Source organism: Acanthisitta chloris, unplaced genomic scaffold (genome assembly GCF_000695815.1).
Source record: "Acanthisitta chloris isolate BGI_N310 unplaced genomic scaffold, ASM69581v1 scaffold3860, whole genome shotgun sequence".
Classification (NCBI taxonomy): Eukaryota; Metazoa; Chordata; class Aves; order Passeriformes; family Acanthisittidae; genus Acanthisitta; species Acanthisitta chloris.
The window spans coordinates 12876-38690 of NW_008652037.1; the positions used below are offsets into that span (position 1 = coordinate 12876).

General features: G+C 42.1%; 1 protein-coding gene across 1 annotated transcript in view; it reads right to left on the bottom strand.

Annotated features, from left to right (window-relative positions):
* Positions 1–660: 660 nt before the first annotated feature.
* Positions 661–25815, bottom strand: part of LOC103802923 (tripartite motif-containing protein 67) — a gene marked incomplete at its 5' end in the record, with an annotated part of 34324 nt that continues 9169 nt past the window's right edge. Inside the window, 8 exons of the mRNA XM_009075457.1 lie at positions 661–726; positions 1635–1797; positions 7782–8085; positions 9104–9242; positions 12101–12246; positions 19581–19740; positions 21932–22042; positions 23267–23389. Coding sequence (XP_009073705.1) covers positions 661–726; positions 1635–1797; positions 7782–8085; positions 9104–9242; positions 12101–12246; positions 19581–19740; positions 21932–22042; positions 23267–23389 — 1212 coding nt within the window. The remainder of the gene's footprint in view (positions 727–1634; positions 1798–7781; positions 8086–9103; positions 9243–12100; positions 12247–19580; positions 19741–21931; positions 22043–23266; positions 23390–25815) is intronic.

The following is a 25815-nucleotide window of genomic DNA, read 5'->3' on the forward strand; positions in this document are numbered from 1 at the left end:
TCATGGCAGTGTTTGGAAACCAATCTTATTCTCATTGCAGATGACGAGCTAAGTTCTGCCACTGAATTCTAGGGGTGCATTATTCCATAGCTTACTGCAGTCTAGAGCTGGAAAGAATAATTGGTCATTTGAGTCCCTGAATGTAACTGACAACCAGGAATTCTTGAGCATACAGCCTCCACTTCAGTTGTCAAAACATACGCTTTCTTGATTTAAGGACTTCAGGTGGCAAGGGAATCCAGTTCACCTACTGGTAAATTGCTCCAACATCCATTGTCCCGCAGTCTTACCCATTTTTTCCAGCATCCCTAATATTTAAGCACAAATCCAGCCATGAGAGAGAAAATACACTCATTTAACCTTTTGCTTTGTAAATGTGAGTGCTTGTGTGTGTGTGCACATGAGTGTACATATATATGCAATGCATTGTAGATATGTTCGGGTACCCATCTGCAGCTGAGTGCCAGTTGAGTGGATGTGCTTGCTATGGCTGTTAAATTAAAAATGGAGTGGGCTAGCTGTAACCAGCCAGTTATTCGGTGAGCAACATGCTGCACAGTGTTTTAAGTCAGGGAATGCTTTTTTACTGACTTACTGAAAAGTGCCAAAACACACTGAGAAAGCTTACAGAATCCAGCACAGTGTCAGGCAGGGGCTTCATTAGTTGTTGGGCAACTTGGGCTGTTTTACACATTGTGGCACCTCCAGTCCCGTGTGCAGGGTCACCTGCACAAAAAAGAAATAACATGTAGATTCAAAACTGGGACATCCTCAGCAGAGAGCATTCATGAAGACAAAGAGTAGGTAAATGACAGGGGAAGAGCTGTGGGACTTCACGTCCAAGTTTAAGTCATCAGGAATATTAATGGAGATGACTGAGCCCCTGAAATAAACCAGACTGCTTGCCCCTTCCCTCCTGAACACTTTGGGACCTAGAAGCCAGGTGGCTGTATCTTTTCCCAAATCTAGCTGCCAGCTGTAGGCCTCCAGAAGTGCTGCTTGCTAGACACAGGGTGGATGGGGTCTCTGTGTGAGGGACCCCAAGTACTTCAGGACAAGGATCACACAGTGGAGCCCATGTAATAAATACAACAAAATCCTTTTATCTTTGCTGTCCTGGCAGAACAGAGCACAGCACATTTTAGTGCTCCTTCTACAGCTTGACACATCTACAAGGCCAGAATTTCCAGTGAGATGGACCAGAGCACCATTCAATAGCAAACACAAGTTTAGTTTCAGAGTTTTCCCTTGCTCCCTGATCGGCCATGCTCTGCCTTACTCAGTTAAGAGGGGTTAGGATACTTGTGGTTTTTAGTCAAACTGGCACAGGAAACCTTAGCAACACTTCTTTCGAAGTGGAACATTGCAGGAAAATAAGAGCTGGAATCAATATGTACAGATACTTTTACTTGGTTTTATAGCAAGTTTACTCTTCATATCAGTCAGAAAAGGCAGAAGGTCAAATGCAATCCAAAAAGTATTAGTAGCCAAGGTGTAAGCCTGAGTAGGAAAGAGCCACTCTCCATACTGACTACCTACAGATGATGTTATCAGCCCCAACAGCTGATATGCTGGTAGCATACATTCTCCTTTGGATGAAAAGAGCAGGTGGGACTGGACACAAGAAGACTTACCTGGACATTTCGATTGAGGCTCAATGCAGGCATGAAGACACCCTCGATGTTTTCAAATGCTGGAGGCCCTTGCTGCTGCCCATTTATGTAAAAGGTCAGATTGTGCTTGTTCAGATCCAGGAGAACACCAACGGTGGCACCTTTAGAAACTCCTCCTTCCGTCCTAAAGTACAAAGGGACCACACTTGGTGAAGTCAGAAGGCCACACTGCCATGGCTCTCTCCAGGACAAGGCAGTCTTACTAAGCAAAGGAAGCATAGAGCAGCACGGGGAAATTACTCTCCCTGCAGCATTTGGCAGTGACTGATTCACACCTTTATCTGAAGCATATGTACCACATTCATGGGAGTTTAATGGGTGGATCTTGAAGATAAATTAGATCCATTTCTCCAGCAATTGCAATTTAAGAGCTGAAAATGGGATCCAGAGCTAATGAGAGATAGGGAGGTGAGCAGCGAATCGTGGAGACACAGCACGTCAGAGTATCCCTGCCATAGTAAAGTGAAAAAGCATGAAGCTGATTTCCTAGGTGTTAATTTCTAATCATTATGCCTGCTAACAGCTTGGCACTCAGACTTCCAGTTCAGCTCCTCACCTTGGTATGCTCTAAGGGGACACAGATTCCCAGAGCTCAGGGGGCCAGCACAGGTACAACAGATAGTGGTTCTGGAGAGGAAGGGAAGGTGAGGCTGATTAGGGATAAACATAGGTCCTGGACTGACAAGGTGCTCAGCTATAGGACTAGGAGCAGTTTCAAGTGTGCAGGCACAGTTATTAATACCAGTGATAATTGGTTGTGTCAGGAGCAGCTGCTGAGAGCTACTGTAGTATCAGAGCTTGCCAGGACAGACTCAGCCAGCCATTACACGCTTGAGCAGTTTGACATTAATGCACTCTGACTTGGAGGTTAGTCAAACCCAGTATTACTTTAAAGAACACCGAGAAAAAATATCTACTAGATATGCAGATTGGCCACAGGCACTGCTATTCTGCTATCATCATGGGGCTCTGCGATGGATTTACAGCCTGACACAATTTGTTCAGGGTAAATCAGATTTCAAATAATTTGCAGGAGGAGAGGAAGCAGCTGTCTTTTGTCCCAGGCACTCGCCCCAGGCATGCAACACTCACAAGATTAATGTGATTTTAACATGAAGTTTATCACAATAGGTAGTCAAAACATTAAAAAAGGAGGGGGCAGGGATCAGAATATGATTTGGAAGAATATAGTGCAGGGTAAGAAATTTTTCTCTTGTCCACTAGGTGTCATAAACTGTTTTTCCTTAGATTAAATGTGGCAAGGTAAAGAGTATAGAATACTATTCTGACTTCTCCATTTAAAGCTCTTCAAACAATAACAGTATAGCTAAGAATCACAGATTGGCTCAGAGATGTGCTAGATTTCAAATTTCACCATTCTCATGTTCCTTTTATTTGCTTTCTGGTCCTATAAGCATTAATAGGTTTCTCTTTGAGCTCTTCTCCAAAGCCACAAAGTAATTTTCCATTAAAAGTTCAGATGCTCACCTATACTCAGTATCTCCATATCTAGACTGTTTTTATTAAAAACATTCAATCATAAAGCTCATTATGAGACTGTGGGAAGCAACAGTACTATGATCTGGAGTTACTCACAAATAGATTGTTATTTTTTTCTCTGTTTGGGAACTGCTTTTTTTAGGAAGAGATTGTAGGGCACCACATTTTATAGCCTGTAGTGTTTTAAAATAATTTTATGACATCCTTTTAAAGAACATTGATTCTCTTAGGGAAACAGAAACAGAAACTTAGCCTTTTTTGAGATTATTATGTTATTTCCTATACGATAGGCTAATTTGTTTCTTCTGGGCTAATTAGCTGTGTGCTGCACAATGACACTGAGTGACTCCTATGCAGCCCTTGGGGACCGGGTCACTGGAGAGAAGATAAATGCTGCCTGCAAAGCCCAGGCAAGGTGAGGACATGACCCAGCTGAGGCCCCTCCAGGAGCCATGGGAGCGTGGGGACAGAGCAGAAGGATGGGGCCCTTCTCCCTTCCTTGCTGCCCCAAGTCTTGCAGGAATTCAGCAGGTAGATTGTCCCATTCCTTGTCTGCCATCTTCCCACAGTGAGCAACTGGCCCAGGCAGGACTAAGCAAGGGCAGAGGCAAGCAAGCATGCTCTTCACCATGCTGCTACCAGGAAGACTGGACTTCTTCTGAGGCTGAACAGCATCTCTTCCTGAGCTTCCCGTGCTTGCCTTGGGAACATTACTTTGGAGACTCCAGTGCTTTTTGGATTGCTGTCATTGTCACTTTCTTTAGGGCGGGAGAGTCCAAGTATCATGAGCAAACTTATGCAAGGCATTTCCTTGCTCTTCTGTACACCATTTAGACAGGATTACAGGATATTTTTTGTAGTAAATGCCTTTGTTGTTGTAAAATAAGCCAGCTAGCTCAAGAGACTCAAACCGATGTTGCTTCCTCCTGGTACACTTCTATGACAGCATGTAAAAAAGCTGCTGCTTTACTGTGATGCATTTTAAAACTACTTAATGACAATAATGCCACAGGCCCCCAGTAATCTGCATGCCATGTAAAAGGAAAATGCAACTGTTTGTTACAAGACTTCTTCAACCAATATTTAGCATTCATTAAATGATAATCCAGTTCTGACGATATGCACCACTCTTTCATTATTTCAATCTCACTTGTCCCGTGCAGTTTGATTTCTGTGTGCAACAACAAGTCCTGAGCATAGGAGTGCTGTGCAGAAGCCTGGAAGGTTGGAATACAGACAGGGGAATTTGGCTGCCATAAAAATGCCATTGCCTGTGGCAGTGGAGGCTGTTATTCCAAGGTGCTTTCAGTAACAGCTTGGACAATGTGCAGAATAGGACTGCATCAATTGGCTTGAGGAATTAAGAAGAGCAGCAAATTTCAGTGCTATTAAAAAACAAAGCTTAACAGTTTGTGAACACTTTGATAAACTGAATAATTAGTTTAACTCTCTGGGTTTTAATTGTTAGATTTTCAGTAACTTTACTACTCTACCATGTCTATGGCCAATGACAATATTTTTCAGTGAATTGTAACAATTTTGTGTGATGGAAAAAACCTGGTCATGAGATCTCAGAAGTCAGTGAAGAGATTCTCCTGATTGCAGGAGCCTTTAAGACTAAAATCCAAATACTCTAGATTTTGTCTTTCAGTGTAAGATATTTCAGTGTGATTTCTATCGCTCTTTACATAAACATGTAGTGGCTGGAGTATCGCCTGTAGCACCTGGTACTCTGCGCTTGGGAATTTTGCCAAGGAAAGGATCTATTGCAATAAATGCCAGTGTCTCTTGCCAATGGGCATACAGCATCTCTCATAGAATAGCTTGTTTTGGAAGGGACCTTTAAAGGTCATCCAGTCCAACCCGTCTGCAATGAGCAGGGACATCCTCAGATAAATCATGTTGCTCAGAGTCCAGCCCAATCTGACCTTGAATGCTTCCAGGGATTAGTCATTCACCACCCCTCTGGGCAACCTGTTCCAGTGTTTCACCACCCACATTGTAAAAAATGCCTTCCTTATAGCTAGTCTGAATTTACACTCTTTAGTTTAGCATAGCTTCTAGGAGGATCTGTTCCATGATTTTCCCAAGCACAGATTTCCAGGAACAAGATGACTGAAAGGTACCTCCCAAAACTACACCTCTGCCCTGATGTGTTTTCTTTACCAGTTTCCTCAACCTATTCTCACAGGTTCCCTCTGCTTCTGATAGCATTAGAGTCATCTGTTCATGCCCCTTCCAGCATTACAGAAGTCATGCAAGTTTTAAAGATGTAGACAGATCCAATTTTGCATGCTGTGAGTGAAAGGAACAGGGAAGTCCTCTAAGTGTGACAGGTCCCATGAATCAGTCTTTCAAGCTCTACCTCAGATTATACTTGAAGCTAATCATTTATTTATTGCCCTAATTTATTCTCATGAAGATTAGGAAACATTAAACTATTACTAAGGTGTAACTTGCATCACAGTAACATCCAAGAGGGTAAAAGTTGACAAGTTTCCTTTGGACTGTGATACTGTGCTGTCACGCGCTTGTGTCCAGTGGGGAAAAACAACAAGGCAGCAATAACTGTTTCCAAAAGACTATTACAGCTAATGAGTTAAAAAACTGACCTAGTTGACTGTCACAGTTAAAAATATAATGCCTAGACCTAATTTCATTGAAGCGCATGTGATTTCATAAGACTGCATGCCCTTTGCGAGTGTACATCACTTGAACAGATATTCCATGGGTCTATCCAGGCCTTGAATGTGCCTTTGGGTTTTATCAGGTAAAAGCTAGGAAACTGCCATCAACAGAAAGCACTTTGTTCTCTTGATCAAGCAGGATGATTGGAAATCCTAAGTGTTTCCATTGTTTGTGCTTCCCAGAAAAAAAACATTTGCTTAGCTTGTATGTTGCTTGCCGGGAGGAGCATGCCAAGGACCCAATCCATAAAATAGGTTTCTGGGACAGTAGTACACAGAATGGTTGCCAGCTTTTTTTCCAGAAAACATAAGCTGTTCCACAGAGCATTAAAATTAATACAGCTTAACATTACTTCCGCCCTAAATTGAATCAAGATGTTAAAGGGACAGAGAACTTTTTGATATATTTATTATAATGATGTTATTTTACCCTGTATTGTCTTAGGACATGATGTTTGGAGTCATGGAAAACAATCCAATTGACTTCAGATAGCTTTTGATTCAGCTACAAGGTTCTTCCACCTGTCTGTAATGAACTGAAAAATTAAACAATGCTTCAAACAAAAATTCCCAGCAATTGCAGTATACTTACTTAAAATACTAGTATGCTGTAGAGTCAAAATGACTAGTCAACAGGAGGCATTACAACCAACCTTAGGATACAGTGCATGTTGGCATGAGCTTATCTCTTTAAGGAGATACCTGCATTTCAATGTTCTAAAAATCACCGCAAAACTTTTAATTCTTTGGTGTGGCAGAAACACCACCTGAGATAGTGACTGTGGAAGAGCTGCTGGGAGTCAGTATAAAACTGAATTGAAATTGATTCCCACCCTGCCACAGACCTGCTACATATCCGTGGTCAGTTGCTTTATTCATACATCAATCTCTCATCATGTTAGAATAGGCATACAAATACACAATTTTCCAAAATAAGCTAGGGACTCAGAGGAGGTCTTCACAAGGATCTCAGTTCCTGTAGTACCCAACTGGCCTTCAGTTCCCTCTCAGGGAATGCAGAGAGCAATGCAGTTCTGCTCTGGTGATACCTCAGGGAGCTTCAAGCAAAGTTGACCTGTCTCCCCTACAGAGTCTGGCATCACTTCAATGAAACACAGACAGCACTAGGCAGAGGTAACTTTCCTGGGCACTGAAAGCCTGGGCACTGATGCAACGATCAGCACAACACTAGATCTGTGCCCACAGTCGTTCTCTCTGTGTCATCCATCTCTGGAGGTACCTTCAGTTAGAACATGTCTCCCCACTATTCTGTTGCATAGAGAACACGGAGCCTTTGAGTGGTGGGAGAAAGAGGGGTTTGGTAACAGTGGCTCAGGGGCATTCTGAAATCCTCCTTGTGTAAGTTGCTTGTACTTAGCTGAGATGTTTTAAAAAGCTCTTCGGTATAATGGCTCAGTTAGACAAAAGCTGTCACTTAGCCCTCACTTTCAAACAGTCCCTTGTGTTCAGATCTCCCTAGGTGTGACCTACAGCATTACCTTTAATCAGCTTTCAGGACTGGAAATAAACACCTGCATTTTAAACAGGTGATCATGAGTGCTTTGCCTATTATTGTTCAACCCTGCAGCCAAAATTCCTCCCTGCACTCCCCCAGCAGTGAGAGATAAGTCCTGCATCCCACTGTGCTGTGCTCCTGTCTGTTGATGCGGGTGGGACATGCAGTAAACAGGCCTAAATCACAGCAAGGGTTTGATCTCAGGAAAAAAACTGCTAACAGTGAGGATGACAAACACACACAGAGATTGTTAAGGCGCAAACATTGTCACTAGTCATTTTTAAGAAGGAATAAAATACCTACATTTATCTGGGAGATGGACTGTATGGCTTGCTGAGACACCTGGCTCTGCTGCACAGCAGAAAAAGCAATCAGTAATGAGAAGAGCAGCCCAGCAGCACTTACCGATTGGTGTGAGAATTGCAGTGCATGAACCAGCTGCGGTTGTTGTCAACATACATGGCCCACGCCTTGTCGTCCTTGCCCAGCATCATGTCCTTGACAACGTTAATCCTGGCAATGCCAAAGGCTGGGTCCGGGTGGTTGTCGTACCGGTCCACGTGCAGCTCCCAGTAATGCACACCCTTGGAGAAGGCTGCTGTGCCAAGAACAACGCGGTCATCGTAGCTGTTGCAGGTGGCAGTCTGGTTGTCGTTGGACAGCACTATGTCTCTGTGAGCTGAGGAGGGGTCAAAGGTGAACCACGCCACTGTGGAAGGGGATAAGGAAAGGTCAGAGGTGTTGTCTGCTTTACTCCAATGAGAAGGATGAGAGTCTGCCTTCCTAAAGATCCCACTGCACTCTCAGGTAATAAAGACAATCTTTCCATGTTACTGTAGGCAGCTAGACAAGATTGCTCTGAGCCACTACCCTGCTGTTCTTCAGCTTGGGAGTATCTTATATGATCTGTGTGTGTTCCCCTGAAGGTAAGATGCTAAGGGTAGTGACTTTCTGTTCACATACAGTAACAAGAAGGTCACTGAGGAGACAAAGGCTTCTCCATGACATGGAAACTGCTCACATAGGTGAATTGGTTCAGGATCACCTTCAATGGAAATGGAATTCCACTGCATCTGTGCTGCTTAGGACTGATTTTGCTAGATTATCAAAGTGAAGATTTTTTTCTAAAAAGGGGAAAAAATTAAAAAGCTCTTAAACTATAAATATTTTATACTGGCCTATTTTGGCAACACAGATTAAAAGTGGAAGTGGTAATAGCATGCACTTCTTGCTTCATTACAATATGATTAATGAAGATGAACTTCCCCTAATGTCTATATGGATGTCAAGTATAATTACAGAGGAACAAGCATGAATTCCCATCTCTGTGTTATCAAACCTTGCTGGGAAATTGAAGCATTAATGAAGGCAAATCCCAAAGATATATGGAGAAGGGGAGACAGAGTGGAACAAAAAATATCCTGTGTGTTGCATAACTGCTTCTGTATGCTAAAACAAGTAAGTGTCTTAGTTAGATGCCAGACTTACAGCCAACTGAAATCACCTGATTTGAAACCTGAAGCGTTATTGATAATGGAAAATCACCAAAAGTACTAGGAAGAGAACTCAGTCCTTGTGCTCACCCAATTCCTCACCTCTTTGCTCAAGTGATCCAAAATCTCCATGTCAGTAAGTGTCAAATACATTAGTGGATATAAAGGGATATAAGTGTCCTGCCACTGAGACCCGCAGCTCTTCACTTAGAAACTGGCAAAACCCCAACTCACCATCTGATGTCTGCAAAATAACTGTCTTGCTGTAAGGACCAACTCCTGATGAGTTGAAAGCTTTGACTCTCGCATTATAGGTACTGTTGAAATGAAGGCCATCGATGGTGCAGAGAGTCTCCTTGCCAACATATACCTCCTAAATATTTAAATAAACAAAAAGAAGGAGAGAAAGAGGGACATAGTTTAACTGTTTCTCTGTGCCTCATGGTCACATGTTAAGACTTCTAAATATAAACCAAAAGTGAACAGATTCTCATTGCTTCCCAGGATGTAGCAGTTAAGCTGTTCTAACACAAGACAGCCACAGCAGTGGAGACACTAAGGTGAAGACGAAGAGTAAAGCAATAAAGGGAAACACAGACATATCTTGATTTTTCCCTCTTCCTAAGCATCTACTCCAAGCCACTGTTTTGGATAGTAGTCCCAGTGTTTCACACACTGTGTCCATTATTGTATTTATGTAGGACAAAAAAAAGGGAGTCATGTAAGAATAAAAAAGCCAAGCAAGTGCAGTTTTATTCTGTTGGAAAGGTTGTCTCATGCCAGTGTTAAAATACAATTTTGAAAGCTGAAAACACAGAGCCAGAAGAAATTTTAATCTAAAAATTAGGATCACATGCATCATGTGATGGAACAGTAACTAGACAACGGAGACATCAAAAAAGTCCACAAAATTTATAAAACAGCAAGTACTTGTATAATGTGAAATATTTGATGAGGGGGAAGATCTAGCTGGACCAATGAAGAGGATCAGTCAGATTACCCGTGCTATGATGAACTGAAAGAAGTCTAGAAACCTTATATTTGTTGGAAAACTGAACAGAAATTAACAGAAAAGGAAAAAAACCCTGTCTTGGCAGCAGGTTGAAAGACAGTTCCTTTCCACTTCTGCTTTCTCTGACTGTGAAACCCATAGGTTTATGGTAGCAAAGGCTCTAAAGAGCTTAAGCCTGTCACTAAGCAGACCACTCAGGCCCCAGTTCAGTTAAGACACTTAGGTACATGCCTAGGAGTAGTTCTGATGAGTAAGACTCTTTGATACGAACCTAAAGTGAATGAAGTAAATGATGGATAAGAAAGGGATTATTTAAGTTTACAGCAGGACATGCATTTGTCCACTTTGGTACTATGGTGGCTGCCACAAACAACATCTCTTGAGTCCTGAGTTAGCTGGTGATCTTTCACAAAGAACAGTTTTAACAGAATAACTTAGTTTATCCTCATGTCTTAAGATATGCTGTCTGCATAAAAAAAAGTTGCATTTGTAGGGCAACTCTCACATTTTCTAATCCACTTCATTTTTAACACTGTTCACTGCTTTTCTTTATTCAGATTGATGCTCTCTGCTACAACGGGAGACAAAAACATGCTCTTTAAATCCACCCATCAAATACTGATAAAGTGCAGTCAGTGTCATTGCTTTCAGATACATAATTCTTCATGCAAAGAGTCAGGAACCTTTATTGAAATGGCATTGCTAAAAAGCCTGAAGTTTATCTTTTAATGGGTAAACCAGAGGATGTTTCTACCACAGCAAGCAAAGCATTACCCTCAGAAGTTATCACCCTATATTTTTAAGGATTGAGATGGTTCGGTATCTTTTTCAACCCAAAATCTTGACATGGTAATGCTGGCAGTCCTAAAACCTTTGGTGATTGCAAAACCCACCCATGCAACTGGGTTTGGAGAAGCACCACCCTGGAATCTTGTTATTCACAAGTATTTATTTAGATGTGAATACTACTTGAAAAGTTTTATCCAAGGCACTGGAATTCTAACACCTTGTTCCTAATTCTTCATTCATCACAAATGGATAGCACTCATCCCTGCTAATATTAGCTATAATGGTAGCTCCCAGCAGCCATTCACAAAAGTACCTTTTCACACTTACAGTAGTGGAGACCAGGCTCTTCAAACCCCTGTGAAATGTTACTTGAGCTAAGGAACTTACCTTTCAAAAACACAGTGCCCTCTTCAAAATGCCCTGCCAATATTGCTGCCTCTTCTAATGAGGAGTGTCCAAATCAGGAGCCTTTGCTGGCTATGGGTGTAGTGGTTTGGCACAGGGAGGCAGTTCCTTAGGTGGATCCATGTCAGGACATTTTCAGCTTGAGAAATCTTTAGGTTTCCAGCAAGAAGCCAATTTGCAGCTCCCAAAGAAATGCCATCACATGTTTTTGGCAAAATTTTCCATTTGTGAAGAGAGCAGCTCTACTCCACAATGATCTCCAGATGCTCTCAAGGCACTACCCCCTAAGGAAAACACTAGGCCAGCCTGGTCTTGGAACCCCCAGGAGTATGAAGCAGGATATGGCTGGCAGAAAGCTGATTGGATTATTTCTGCAGTTTGTTTATCAGGATGTGTCAAGGAAGGATGGGAGCCTGTAACCCTGCAACCAGAAGCAAGCAGTTGTGGCTTCACCCTGAGGGTCTAGAAGGACAGCACCTGGGATGCCTTCCCATACTCACCAACTCCATTGCAGCACATCTGTGGAAAGCTTCCACAGCCTATTCTTATCTACTCCCAGGGAAAAGATTTAGAAATCCTGTATTGTTATACAGTATCCCATTTTTACTCAGAAAGTCAGGAAAAACTGTCACATTTCTGGATCAAGAATCTCAGCAGTTGGAACAGGGTGCTATGGACAGATGAGAGTAGGGGCTGCAAAGAAATCTCTGGTTTGTGCAATGAACAACTTTCAGCTCCTGCAGTCTAGTGTGCGATTTTCTGCTCTGGTACACTCCAGGGAGACCTGAAGGCTCTCTTTGGGAGAGTCCTGAGAATAACCTCAACCAAACTTCCTACCTAAGTTGCAGGTCCTTCTAATAAGCAGCATCTTCACAGCTTTCTACATCCACACAATGGAACCAGGGAAGTTTTGACAATCTGTATCTTCCCTACCCACTCTCCCCACCCTCAGACAGAAACAAATCCATATGCTGAGGAAACTCACATACAAAGAAACACAAATAAATGCTGAATGAAATTCTCACTCGGAATTGGCCACCATCTCCATCATCAAGTTCCAAGATATAACCCTCCACTGGGTTGTGGCTCAAAGGTGGCATCCTCCAGGCCAATGTCACACTGTTGTTTCTGGTGCAACACTTCTCCAGCTGCAGTAATGGGACGGGTGGCACTGTAACAGGAACTGAGTACAGATTAGTGTAACTCTGCCCTACCCCATTAGTCTGTGCCGTGAGCAGTATGGCAAACACTCACCTCCCTGCCCTCACAGGGGAGTCAGTATTTGTTAGGAAGAGGGTCCATTCCCTTTCTCCAAACAAAAGGCAGTAAAAATTATATAAGAAAATATTGTTTTCCAGTTAGATAAATCATTTGGCTGAAATATGATCTGGACTTGCTTCTTGTGCTTCATAAGAACTATACTCCGGGGACCTCATGTTTGGTTTCGTCCCCAGGGGTCACTGTCTGGAAGAGCTTTTTCTCACACTAGGGCACCCACTGTCCCCAAAAGGAGGGCAGGGGGTGTCTTGGACCATGAGACAGCCTGGAAGATGCAGTGCTGCCAGAAAGCCCAGCACATTAATGAAGAACTGGGCTATTAACCCGCAGAGCAGCCACTCCTCTCAGCACAGTGGCGAGACAGAGCCTGAACTCCACCAACAGCAAGAAAACAATTCTTCACTTGTTGTGGGGGTTCTTAAAAATCTAATCTAACACACCACCACACCAAACACACACCCTGCAGTTTTTCATCAAAACCACCTGGGATATGTTATCTTTATGGCAGCTATACTTAAAAGAAACTGTTGAAGATAATTTTCCATTTGCAAACTTTATCTGAATCCCATGGTTTAGGTAGCAAAAGGAACTGCTGCATCACAGGAGATTCCTCATGGGAATTACTAGTGTAAAGTTTTCTACAAACATGCCTCTTTTTTTAGTGACTTGCTCAGGAGAAACACCAAGAGACTGTGGACCAGACCAGCATCTTAAAAAAAACAATAAACAGAGTGAAAAAATTCCGCTGTGCCTCTGTGGGAAAGAGGACTCCAACCCACCTCTCCTAAACACAACTAAACTCTCACTGTTCACTCTTTACTCGAAATTATGAAGGGAAATTTGGTCTTCTGGATAGATCTGCTACATATCTTATGCGCTGTTGAAACTGTACAGGTTAAGTGGGATGCAAGTCATGCACAGACCCTGCCTGATCTTCTGCCCAAGGCTGAATTCAGTATCATTTCTGCAGAGCTCAAACATGTCTTATAAGGAACTGAGTGCTCTGAGCATTCATTGACTTTGTTATTAACAATATCAATTTGCTCTTCTTTTATCTACTCTGTTTTGACCCTCTAGTTTATTTTCCTCCCTCCGTCTGCGTGAGAGTTAAGCCCTTGAGCTGTTCCTTTCGTCCTATTTTACGTCTCTGGATAAAAGAGGACTGTTCACATTTTCTGCACCAAGCAGACTGTGGGAAAATGGATGCTACTGTGTGACAGGGCTAAGGCTTCACCCCCACTTTGGAAGTGACACGAAAGTCAACATCACACTTGTGATAAACAGTGCAGAAGCTACCCTGGCTTTCCGCTGGCATTATCCATCACCACAGTGAACGCAGATGGTTGGTAGCCCAGAAGAATGAAACAAAAGAGCTTTATAAATTAGCTCTTGAAGGTTTTTCCGTGAAAAGAAAGCCTTGTTCCTATTCCTTGATATTTAAGGATGATTCAGAGGGTGTCATAAATAAAAACCTGCTTGTTTTCTCACATGGAAAAGTTCAAACTTTTCTCTAGGAGACACTGTGTCTGGAGAAGTAACAGAAATGTGACATTACAAGAGTCAAAAACCTGAAATCAAGGAACTGAGAGGTAATGGGATATTTTAAGTGAACCATTTTAAGTTTAGAATTTTGTCTGTTTGTTAGCCTACGTATTCCCAGTGACTGAGCCTGGGAGAAGACTGGACTGCATCAACCATCCACATTCCTTCCCCTTTCACTCACCAGTTAACCCTCTCAGGAGGCATTTGCCGGGTCCTCCCCATTTCTGAGACTCCTCCTGGCAAGATTGGATGGAAACCTAATTCCTGACATTTATAAGATGCAAAACAGACAACACCCTCTCACCTCTGAATAAACCACTAAGCTTTCCAACCCCTGAAAAAATCTCCTAGGAACACTGATGGGAGGCTTTCAGGGACTGTTCATATAATGCAGAATGCTGAAAGAAATAAAGAGCAGAATTTTTTGGGGAGGCTCAGTATTATAATCATGAGTCCCTTTTAATTATGGAAACAAGAATGCAATTTAGGAATATGATGTATTTTGATACAGTAAGGTGCTATTGTTCCCACATCTCAGTGAAAGTGTGAATTTTGGCCCTGTGTGAGAGTCATACATACTATGGGGAAGTGCCTTGGCTCCTTTACCATGTTGCTGGACATTTATGTTTTTGTTGAGTAATCCATATCAGCCTCCTTCTCTCTTTGAGCCAGCCTGTGGTCTGAACTGCACAACTCTCCTGAAGGAGAGGTAAGGAGCTCCCACCAAGCAGCTGTACAGCTTTGCTGGATGGTGCTCTCTGTGCCTGCCCTCCTGCCTCCTCCACTGGATGTGGATGGGCAGAGAAATTGCCTTGATCTCAGATTTCCTTTGGGAGGAGAAAAGGTGAACACCTATAAAAGTCATGGGAAAGTGCAAAGCAAGTTGAATAATCAGGACACTGGAATACTCTTCACAGTGAAGAGCAATGGGATATGACTAAGAGAAGAAAAATATAGGCTACGTTCCAGTTTAAAAAAAAAAAAAAAGAAGACTCAGATGTTAATTTACAGTGCTGTCCCACTTCTTGTTCAACTAAAGTCCTCTAGAGACGTTTTGAAGGAAAATATTAAGAATATAAAGGGAAAATGATACTGCATTGGCACAGCAAGACCTAGTAATGAGTCTGAATGATGTCATGCTATTTTAAAAGTGCTTCATGCAGGTCACTCTTAGCTAAGGAGTGTGAAACTGATGTCTCATATCAACACAGCAGTTTCCAAAACACATTGCTCAATGCACCTCACAGCAGATCAGGGTAGTCCTCTCACAGGGCACAGTAGGGCTGCTCTAAGATGTGTTATTTGTCATCTTGACAAGCAAGTGGCGCAATGATGCCCTCCACCTTCCCAGATTTATTTTTTAAGGACTAAATGTAGTGAATGAATGGGACTCCCAGAAACACAGAAATTTTGATCTTCTCCAAAACTGCAGTACAGCCCTGGAATAGCCTGAGCCTCTGCTGTAACAAGTGCCCTACAGTGTTACTGAGAGAGAAGGACAGACCACAGGAAAAGACCTGGGACTGTGACACAGAGTAGAAAGAGTCAGGGTAAAGCCTACGATGAAACAGTTGCTCTTTAGTTTTTGGTGCTGTGCAGCTCATGGCTGGAGAAGCAGAGAAGAACTGTGACAGGACATGTGTCTGGGGAATCTTCATGGAATGGTTTGCAGAAGAAGGAAGGAGTCACAAGGAGAACAGGCCTATGAGTGAGTGTTCAGAGGTGGTACAGAAAAGTAGAGAGTAGCTACACATTTTTTCTATTTTTAACCTTGTCTCTGTTTCACAACAAACAAAGATTGCTTGACAGTTCCAGCTGTGTGAGCAAAACAAACCTGGAACGCCTATTTGCCTGTGCCCTTATCTTTAGCTGAGGAAATGTGAGGTACACATTGACCCAGTCATCAGAGAACAGGAATTTTGTGCCGAGGCACTAAGAAAAAGCAACAGAGAGAAGAAAACATGGTTAGAGGAAAAGGATCTGTGAAAGCTCAAAATGCCAGCAATTACTAGAGCTGTGTGTATGTCTCAGTAGGTCAGCTAGCCTGGGGAGTGTGGGACTCCTGCCAAAGGGCTATCAGTGAGATCCTTTGGTCAACATGACTGCTTAAACATTACTTCTGCAAATATCACATCACTGCACATTGGATTTGTTAACAAATTGCTTTTTCTTTTTGAAAAAAAAAGAACAAAACGCCCTCTGATCTTTATTTATTGAGATGAGTTTTAGATATGTGCTTATAGAGACTCCACCAGGAAGGTACATGAACATGTCATCAAAGCAAATGTAATGTGATTTGTTCTCATTTTCATTCTTCCTTGTCTAACGCAGTGAATCAATGTTTACTTACAAGCTTGCTTTCACTCTAAATGACCCATGCAAGCTCACTGAGGTTGAATGAGGCCAGAGTTTGAAAAAAAATAGGAATTCAGTCATGCACTAAGCATTGATAACAATAATACAGCCTTACATTGCAAAGCTTTTGAAACAAAACTACTTGCAACTGGAAAAGCCACACTGGTTCTATTCTCCTAGAACTCCCCGAAATAGACCATCTCTTACATCTTTAATGCATCTACTCTGGTCAGATCAGCCAGTATAGAGACTTAATAACATTAACTGCAACTATAACATTTAGCAAAGACTGATGACTTGTTCACGTGTTGGGGTAGGTAGGATTGGAGAAAGAGGAGCAGATCTGAAGAGACACATTTTTCTTTGTGAAACTGAAGACTCAGAAATACGCAAGTCATCATGCATGAGAAGACGCAAATCATGCATCTGAACAAGGCCAAATAATGCCTGGCAAATCTAGTGGTCTTCTATGACAAGGTTACAGCAGTGGTGGATCAGGTAAAAGTGACTGATGTCACCTACCTGAACTTGTGCAAAGCATTTGACACTGTTCTGCATGACATCCTTGTCTCTAAACTGGAAAGACATGGATTTGATGGATGGACCTCTCTGTGGATAAGAAAATGGCTGGATGGTCACAGTCAACAGCTCAATGTCCAAGTGGAGACCACTGACAAGTGGTGTTCCTCAGGATTTGTACTGAGACTGGGACTGTTTAACATTTTTGTCAGTGTCAAAGCTGTGTGGTTTGATCGACACACTGGAGGGAAGAGATGACATCCAAAGAGACCTGGACAGGCTTGAGAGGTGGGTCTGTGTGGACCTCATTGTGTACCCATGTATACTTGCAGCCCAGAGGAGGGCCACAAAGATTTTCAGAGGGCTGGAGCACCTCTGCTATGAAGACAAGCTGAGAGTTAGTGTTCAGCCTGGAGAAGAGAAGGCCCCAGGCAGACCTTATAGAAGCCTTCCAGTACTGAAGGGGGACTACAAGAAAGCTGGAGAGGGACTTTTTGCAACATTATGTAGTGATAGGACAAGGAGGAATAGCTTTAAACTGAGAGAGTAGGTTTAGATAAGAAATTAGGAAGAAGTTCTTTACTGTGAGGGTGATTAGGCACCGTAACAGGTTGCCCAGAGAAATTATAGATGTGCCATACCTGGAAGTGTTCCAGGCCAGATTAGATGGGCCTTTGAGCAACCTGGTCTAGTGAAATGTGCCCCTGCCCATGGCAGAGGGGTTGGAACTAAATGATCTTTAAAGTCTTCTTCCAACCCAACCATTCTATGATTCTAAGACAATGCAGAGCTGGTTGAGGTAAAGTTTTGGACAACAAAAGGCCAAAGTGTCAGACTGTTCAAATGGCAACAGATTTGCTGTCATAAATGGAGAAATATAAATACACCTCTATGTACTAAACAATCCTCAATACCTACAAACTCTAGCTTGGGACCAGTCGGTCCCTCGTTCTGCTTGGGCACACAGAGGCGTGAGGGGGAATAATGCCACCCTTTATGCACCTTTGGGAATGGTAGCCAGGTTAACACCACTTCCACTATTCTTTGCATGGTGTGTGCATGGTCACATTGGTTGTGCTGACCAACCTGATGGGACACTCAACAGGTAATCCCTGGTCAAGGCCAAGACAGCTGAAGCAAAAGCCCTTCCTGAGTGCTAACCATTAAGGCACCTCTGGGGAGCAAAGCCCACAGGTGTTTGGAAGCTCTTCACAGGTTTGGGCAGAAACAGTCCTATCCTCTTCTCTTCTTAGACTGTCTAGCTCAGTACCAGAGCTTCACAGCGACCATATGATAAATGAGAGCATAGCAAGCAACACTATCTCCTTCATAAAGCACCAGTGAATTTAGCTCAATTAAAGTCTTGTAAGTCTTAAAGCTTAAAGCCAGATGAATGTCCAAAAGCCAAATACCTAAGTAGCTCTCACCTCAGGGGACCTGTGGTTAATTAGCAATCTATGTGGCTAGTTTAACTAAAGTTTTCACATGTTTGGGAAGGAGAGTGGTTTAAGATTAGTATTAAATATGTTTTACAATTAATATAGCCAGCATTAAATATTAAATGATTTTAAAACACAAATGCAGAGAGTGTTCAGAGGAGTTTTATCAGTGATATTCTTTCTCTCTTGACTCCACTTTCCTGGCTGTCAGCATTTCAAAGGAGCAGTACACAGATGTTTTTTGAGTAACTTTAACACAGCCCACTTATGCCAAGACGCAAACCATTCTTGGTGAGCAGACTCTGGCCCTTCACTGTTTGTCCATTGTTTCTCCACATATTTATCTGCCAAATTATCTACCCTAATTACTTCATCTTGGGTCTCTTAGATACAGGATTAGGCCCAGAAGGAATACATAAACTGAACAGAAATCTTTATGCTTGCTCAGAGTTAAAAAAAACACATCCGACATCATGACACGAATATCCTTAACTCATTCACTGACTTCTGGCAGCATCTACCCTGTCACCCACATGTATAATTAAGGCTTGAATCACCACTGAGGGAAGCTAATGGCATCATTCCCAGGGACCACAATGGCTTTCAAATCCAGCCATTCTATGGATCTATCTAATTCTGATGCAGTTCTCATCCTGCTCCATATAAACCAAACTCATTACAAGCTCATGATGCTAATTTTCTTCTTTATTTTTTTTTAATGTCAATGGCATCTACTGTTCATTAGCTTCTACTTTTAAATGCTTTTTAAACCTCAGTTCCCTTTAGCCTGTCCCTCAGAATTATTCAGATACCTGGAATCATGGAACCGTATAGGCATGGAGCTATTTTCCTCTCGTGAATCTCTCATTAATTTTTTTATTAAGCTGGGCACTCTTCACAGCACAGTCCAGATATAAGTCAAAGGGCAAAGGCTGGTTGTTTGGTTTTTTTCCTGTTCAAGCATATGTGTGCATCTGTAACACTTATTTACTACTTCAGCTGTTCCTGACAAGATAGGGGAATAGGTATTTTGAATTAACCATGTTAAACCTGGGAATGCTAAAGAATGGCCTGAAGTTTCATGGTGCTTATGTCTTATTAATCTTCAAAACCCTGCTCTGAAGAAATTATGTTTTCAAATCTTTACCTGCACCTGGTATCACTATCTGAGCTGGTTTGGCTCTCTGCACGTAAGGGGAGCACACCTTCCTAGGAAACACCCAGGGATCTGAATTTGCTTGAAAACCTTTTAAAACTATCCAGCAATTTCAGGTCATTCCTCTCTCCTCCCTTGGTGTCCCCACCCATCGCAGCACTGTTTCAACACATGCATGGAAAACAAACAAACAAAAAGAAAATCATAAAAGCTCACCCCTACATTTCATCTGAATAAAATCCAGCTGGTGAATTGACTGCAGTAAAGGTTCGCTATCCAGAGTCAAGTCAAACTCAGCAGACACTTTTGGCTCCAAGGCTCCTTTGACCCACTGTTCCTGAGATACCTGAACACGCTTGATTAAAGCATCTGAAATCTGGAAGAAAGTATCAGGTTTATAATGAAATGGCAGATGCACACATTAAAAGTGACAGAATGCCTGTGAGATACAGCACAAAGGAAACAGAAATAAGCACAACAGCTGAGATGGGATCTGGTCATTTTGGGGTGAGGTCCATTTATGTTGCATCTGTTCATCTTGTCTTTTCAAAACAAATCTCATCTTAGGGTAGGAAAGTAACAACTGCATTTATAAAGCCTGTTAAGATTATGTTGCATGTATGTCATGCCTTTGAATGCCACATATGCTCCTGTCTCTGTTCTCTGATCTTCACAGTCTACTTTTGCTCTTCTGTTTAAAAAGAAGTTGCACAAAGAGAGGCTTTAATGTTAGAATCTCTCCATTCAGCAGAGATGATTCAGTGGGTGAAGGCTAAAGGAATAAAAAATCAAATGGTAAGGAAGGTGTATATTACTCACAGTGAGGGTGCTTAATTGCCAGACAGATTTTCGAAGAATATAATGGATTTTCTACCATTACATCAAAACTGAATTTAACTTTTAAAGCTTTGCTCTAGCTCAGCCCACAGACAATGAGGCCAAAATTCAGAATGAAATGATTGCAACAGACTCTTCTGGAAGTGAAATCCTGGCTCTGTGGAAATCAATGAACTCAACTGTCCTCAAGTTCAGTTGAAGCTCTATATCTGGAGTCCCTCCCAGTGAGCTTCCTGTAAGTCACAGGGAGTAGAATTTTCTTCTGGATATGTCAGAGGGAGTTTTTCTTTATTGCAGTAATTCAGGTACTTTTCCTCATTACTGGAAGACACTCCTGTCTGAGCCTCTGCAACAACAGCTCCTAATCAGTCTGTGCAATAAGCGGAGGAGCACCCCACAGCCTTCCAAGAACCTTAGAGTCCCCTGCTGGGATGCTGAATACCTTGGCTATATCTCAAAGTCCTGGCTGCAGGAGTAGTTGCTCAAAGTCATGCAGTGCCTCAGTGTTTGCAGATTGTATTGAAGGAATCATTAGATAAACCAGACAAAGGTAAAAACAAAAGTTGGCGTTTTTTTAATAAAAGGGGACTGCAAAGAATGAAGCAACAAGCCTTACAGGAAAAGTAAGCTGAAATGAAAATGAAACATGTATCTAGCTAGCATGTAGGCAAGACCTAAAGGTTTCATTTCTCCCATAATATCCAACCAACAGCCTACTAAAATCTGTGTAATCTTGAGGTTAATATACACCACATATTCTCCTCTCTTTCTTGAGACCGGACATGGCATTAACAATCAATCTGGCGTGCTAATAGGTTTAACCTGGCTAATTCTCATCCTGTTTTTTAGGGTTGCTCTGACAGCCCCCTGACACTCATGCACTCATGTGTGCAGCATGTCCTGTCCATCTGACAGACATGTGCAGGTCATTTTGTTTGATGTGCCTTTCTTCTTAGGCAATTAATAAGGCAACAAAACCAATAGGATGAAATAATTAATAAAAATGACAGAATTAATGAGGAAAAATAATTTATGGGATAATAAAACTAATGTTTTGTCTCATCAATAGACTCTTTCACTGCTTGCACCTAAGAAACGATATCCTTGCAAATCAAGGCAATTGCTGACTAGGCCATATTGTGCAAATAAGGAGTATCCGGAGCTAAAAGACAGGTCTTCCAGCCCTGTGAGCTTCAACAACCCCAGTGAAGCAAAGCTACATGCAAGCCCTTCAGGCTGGATTTCCTCACAGGGGAGATGTTGAAAGGACTCTCTCACATGGGAAAGCAAAGGGGAGAAGCACAAAGGGGAGATGTACTACTCTGCTGAGTCACAGACCTCTCCGGGTTGACCAAAGAGCTCTGTGAGGTGCTGTGTCGAGTTTCACACATGAGAATAAAATAATATTCTGCAGAAAGTTATCATTAACTGCACAGCATCTCTCTGTCAGCCCAGAAGGAAGGGCTGGCAAGAGGAAAGACATCAGCAGCCAGGGAAGTGGTGTGACCCCTAACTCCTCACCCTGGTCAGAGTGCAACTCTTAAAGCCATCTCGTCACTGGGGCATTCAGGCAGTCACCAGGATCTCTGTGCTTTTAGAAAGTACTAACAGGAGTTAAGATGAACCTGCCTTGGAGGTGGAAGAGGCTAATTAGCAAAACCATACATTTTGAGATTTACTTTAATATATTTTCTTTTTATTTTTGCCCAGAACATCAGAAATAAAAATACCTGTAAAAACCCAGAGGGATCATTTTCTTTGATAACTTCTAGGCAGTACTCCATAAGCCCTGTTGACTGGCGTAGTTTCAGTGTACAGTGATTTATCTGGTCCCAAACAACCTGGAAAACAAGGATCAGTACAGTTCTGACTGCACCAGCTTACAGTGAATTGTATAAAATTATTTCAGAAGAGACAAGGAATGGAAGAGTGTGTCAAAGCTATGCTTAATTTAGCTGCCATATGGCCATTACTGTATTTCCATCAGCCTCACGCACTTGCTCTGTATTGTAAATACCGATAATTAGCTTGGCAAACTGTTGTGCAGGGGGAATCTCAATTTTCAGGGCAGATTAATTGCTCAAAGATCAGGCTTGCTCAGGGCAGAAAGAGCACAGAACATGTTTCTGCGTTTGCACTGTTCACATTTTCAATTACACTTCCACTAAAATCTGAGCTTTTTTAAAATCCTTCACTTAAAAGGCAAAGTGCAGGAGTGGCTTCTTGCAGATTATACTCTACCATTCTCTTCAAAATTCACCATTGATCCTGCTCTGCTTAAGAATGCATTGCTGGAATTAAGAAATGAAAAAGCTGCCTCTCATTTTTCCAGATTTTGGACTTGATTCTTTTGCCACGTGGCTGTAGACTAGGCCTAATAGCACTGTACTCTGTCGGACAACTTGTGACAGCAATAAACAGCAGGATTAGCTGTGCTGTCAGCAGTATGTCCTAAGTGTTAAGCAAGTTAAAGGCTGATCCCAGGTAGATTTTATTAATTGCTATGTTAGATATTTCACTTCAATTTTTCTTTCTTTCTGACTGGCACTATCATCCCTCAAAATCACATGCAGTGTTCAACATTTCAAGAAATGTGTCTGTTTAAACATTTCTTGACTGCCACTATGTTCAACCGGTTTTGATTTCTTCTCCCTACCTCCATTTACTGTATTTCTTTAATATCTTTTGAGTGGCTCATGGAGTTCTGGAGGTGGCTTGTCTGCATTTAAAGATGTCAAGAGAGATCAAAATCACAACATTTTGCTTGGGCAGAAGGTTCCAGAATCCAAACTACACACAGGTTTCACTGATAAGAACCTTTCAAAGGTAGCCCCCAACCATCAGATAAATAAAGACTGATGGCCTGATTCAACAAACTGCTGAAGTATATGCCTTGTTTTAAGTGTATAAGCACAGTTCCACTAAACTGCTGAACTGGAACCTGCTAAAGGACTTTAGGATCTCGGCACTAGGAAATTTAATGGTGTTAAGAGTTGGGGGCTTGACAAAATGCACAGTAACACCAGGTACCAGCAGCTGTGCTCAGCCAATGAGAGAGTGCTCACCTTCAGCTTGTGCTCACGTTCTTTGGTCACCTTTGTGAGCAGTTTTGCCTTTTGTCGTGTTAATGCATCAACCAAGGCATCACACTGAGCAACAAGACAGGCTTCGTAATCCAACCCGTTCTCCTAGAAGAAGGTGAGAGTCATACTCATCAAAGAAAGCACATTTTACAGCCTAGGCTATTGCTCAATCTTACCTGTTTTTCTATTCAGAAAATATTGCCTTCCAAGACCTCAACATTTCTGTTGCCTTTCTGATTTCATTACAGCTGTACCAGTAATAGCTGCATGCTATAAAATGAAACAGTAAGACGCTATGCCTCAAATGGGCTTATTTAAAAGCTTGATTTACTGGCACTTTCCAGACAACAGATGTAGTACAACATAATGTAAATGCTAAGTGTAACATATACGGTGCATACATATACATAAGAGGATTGTGCCCCATTCTGTTTTAATTATCCCACTTTGAAATCACTGGCTCTACACCATAGCAATTAGAACAGAATTATGGACCAGAATCTGGTCTACTGGCTTATCACAAGGAAATTAATGAGGTACAAAGCCCTTAGGTTTGTGTATTGCTTCACGTACTTTTTAAAAAATAGCTAGCACTCAGCAGTGCAGACATGTATTTGATTAGCTTTAAAAAGAAGACAAAAATAAAAGACATAAAAAAGACAGCTTTTTATTCACATTGTGGTAAAATTCTTTGCTAGGCAGAGGTCAGCATGTGAGGGAGACAACAATGACCCTCTAGCAGCGTCTGGGTACAACTTAGCATTACATAGATCCCTGGAATTGATGCTGCGATACCCATTCAAAGGAAGGCTCTCCCTCACTTCCTCTGCTGATGAGATTGGAAGGAGAATTCTTTCAGTCCCCTCTTTTCAGGAGGTGTTTAGGTGTCCTATCATCTTTTCTCTCAAATAGCCAAATTTTAAAAAATGGGAAAAAAAAAAAGAAGCAAAAAACATTCTCTCTCTCTCTCATTAAATGTGAGAAGATTTCAAACATGTGCTGAAGAAGCACCTCTGTGGTAAGCCATCACACTCCCCTGACTCATTACTATCTCTCAGCTCTTTTGTTTATGTTTTTCTCTTCTTTTCTACTAATTTGCTTTGTCTTCATTCTTTGGAGTTCAAAATTTTCAGCACTGTATTCCCTTCCCTCACTGTGATCCATGCATCCCATTCTCCAGCTGAGGGATGCAGGTCAGTGTTCCCTGAGAGGATCCCATTGCAGTCCTAGACGTGCCAGCAAAATGAGGAGTGTGAGGTGGTGGGGAGACACCAGACAGCTCAGTTACTGTTCACAGGTTTGTCTTAGACTCTTCCTGTTTGTGTCTCTCCCTCCTCGGCTTATATCACACCCAACTTCCCCTTAAGCCCATTTCCATCCAGCTACTCTTGCAGTGCTGGTTTGTGTACAGAGCCTGAATCAGTCGATGGCTGCAGTGCATCATTTCTCTCCTCATTTTCTGCTCACACATCAAACGGGGTGTTTGGCGAGATGCCTCCTTCAAGTGAGAAAGTATGAAATTGTTACAGCAGATGGGAAAATGTGAAAATCAGATCATGACAGCAACAAGGAGGAGCGAGGAAGCAATGGGGGCAATGAGGAACAGGCAGTATCTGAAAAGAAGAGACCATGAGACATAAAAGTGACCTCAGAAAAGAGAAAGGAAGGAAAAAAGAGGAGGGAACAACAGATCTGCAAAGCAGGGAAAAGAAAAGTAGATTATAGATTTGCAAACTGCTCCAAGTAATATAAAAGCACAACTTCTAGTAGCTCTGGCAAACACAGAGAGGAGATAAAGAGTGTGGATGTCTGTCTGGTCTGCTGTGTATTGAGACAGGATAATAAAATATACATATGGCTTGGTCCTTTGTGCAAACATACTTTTAAAATAAATTCTTTGCTGTGGGGTAAGTGTTGCAACCATCATAAGACTTGTACTAGAAACAACGTGCTCTGAGATACATGGTTCTGGGTATAAATCTATGCACAAAGGCTACATCTATTCCCTCCCAGATAACAGGCCAGGAAGTGTATTTTTGGTCCAAGTGTCCCCAAATAACAGTCCAGGAAGTGTATTTTTGGTCCAAGTGTCAAAAAGCACAGATCAGCTCATGACACACTAAAACTTCTTCCCTCAGAGAGCATGGATGTACCAAACCTGCCTACCAAGAGCATTCCCTGATATATGCTATCATCAAATGCTGCTTGGATATTGCTTGGGAAGAGTGCAATTTGTCATTGGAGACATTCCATGCTAGGAAGGTCCTTAAGGGTTAAAGTGTGTGGGTGATCATCTTGGAGCTGTGCCCCAGCCTTGTGTTACTTAGGAATACATATGCAGCTGATTAGTCCTGCTGGTTCGGTTTGCTGAAATTTGATGTCCTCACTCAGACTCAGGATGGAGAGTGCCAGGGTCAGAGTCAGCTTTGTGCTCAGACTTGGCTAAATGTGAGAGGGTGACTGTTGGATACAATTTCCTTTTCTGAGCTCTCCTCTAGCATTTAAGCAATGAACAGCATCAAATAAATGGT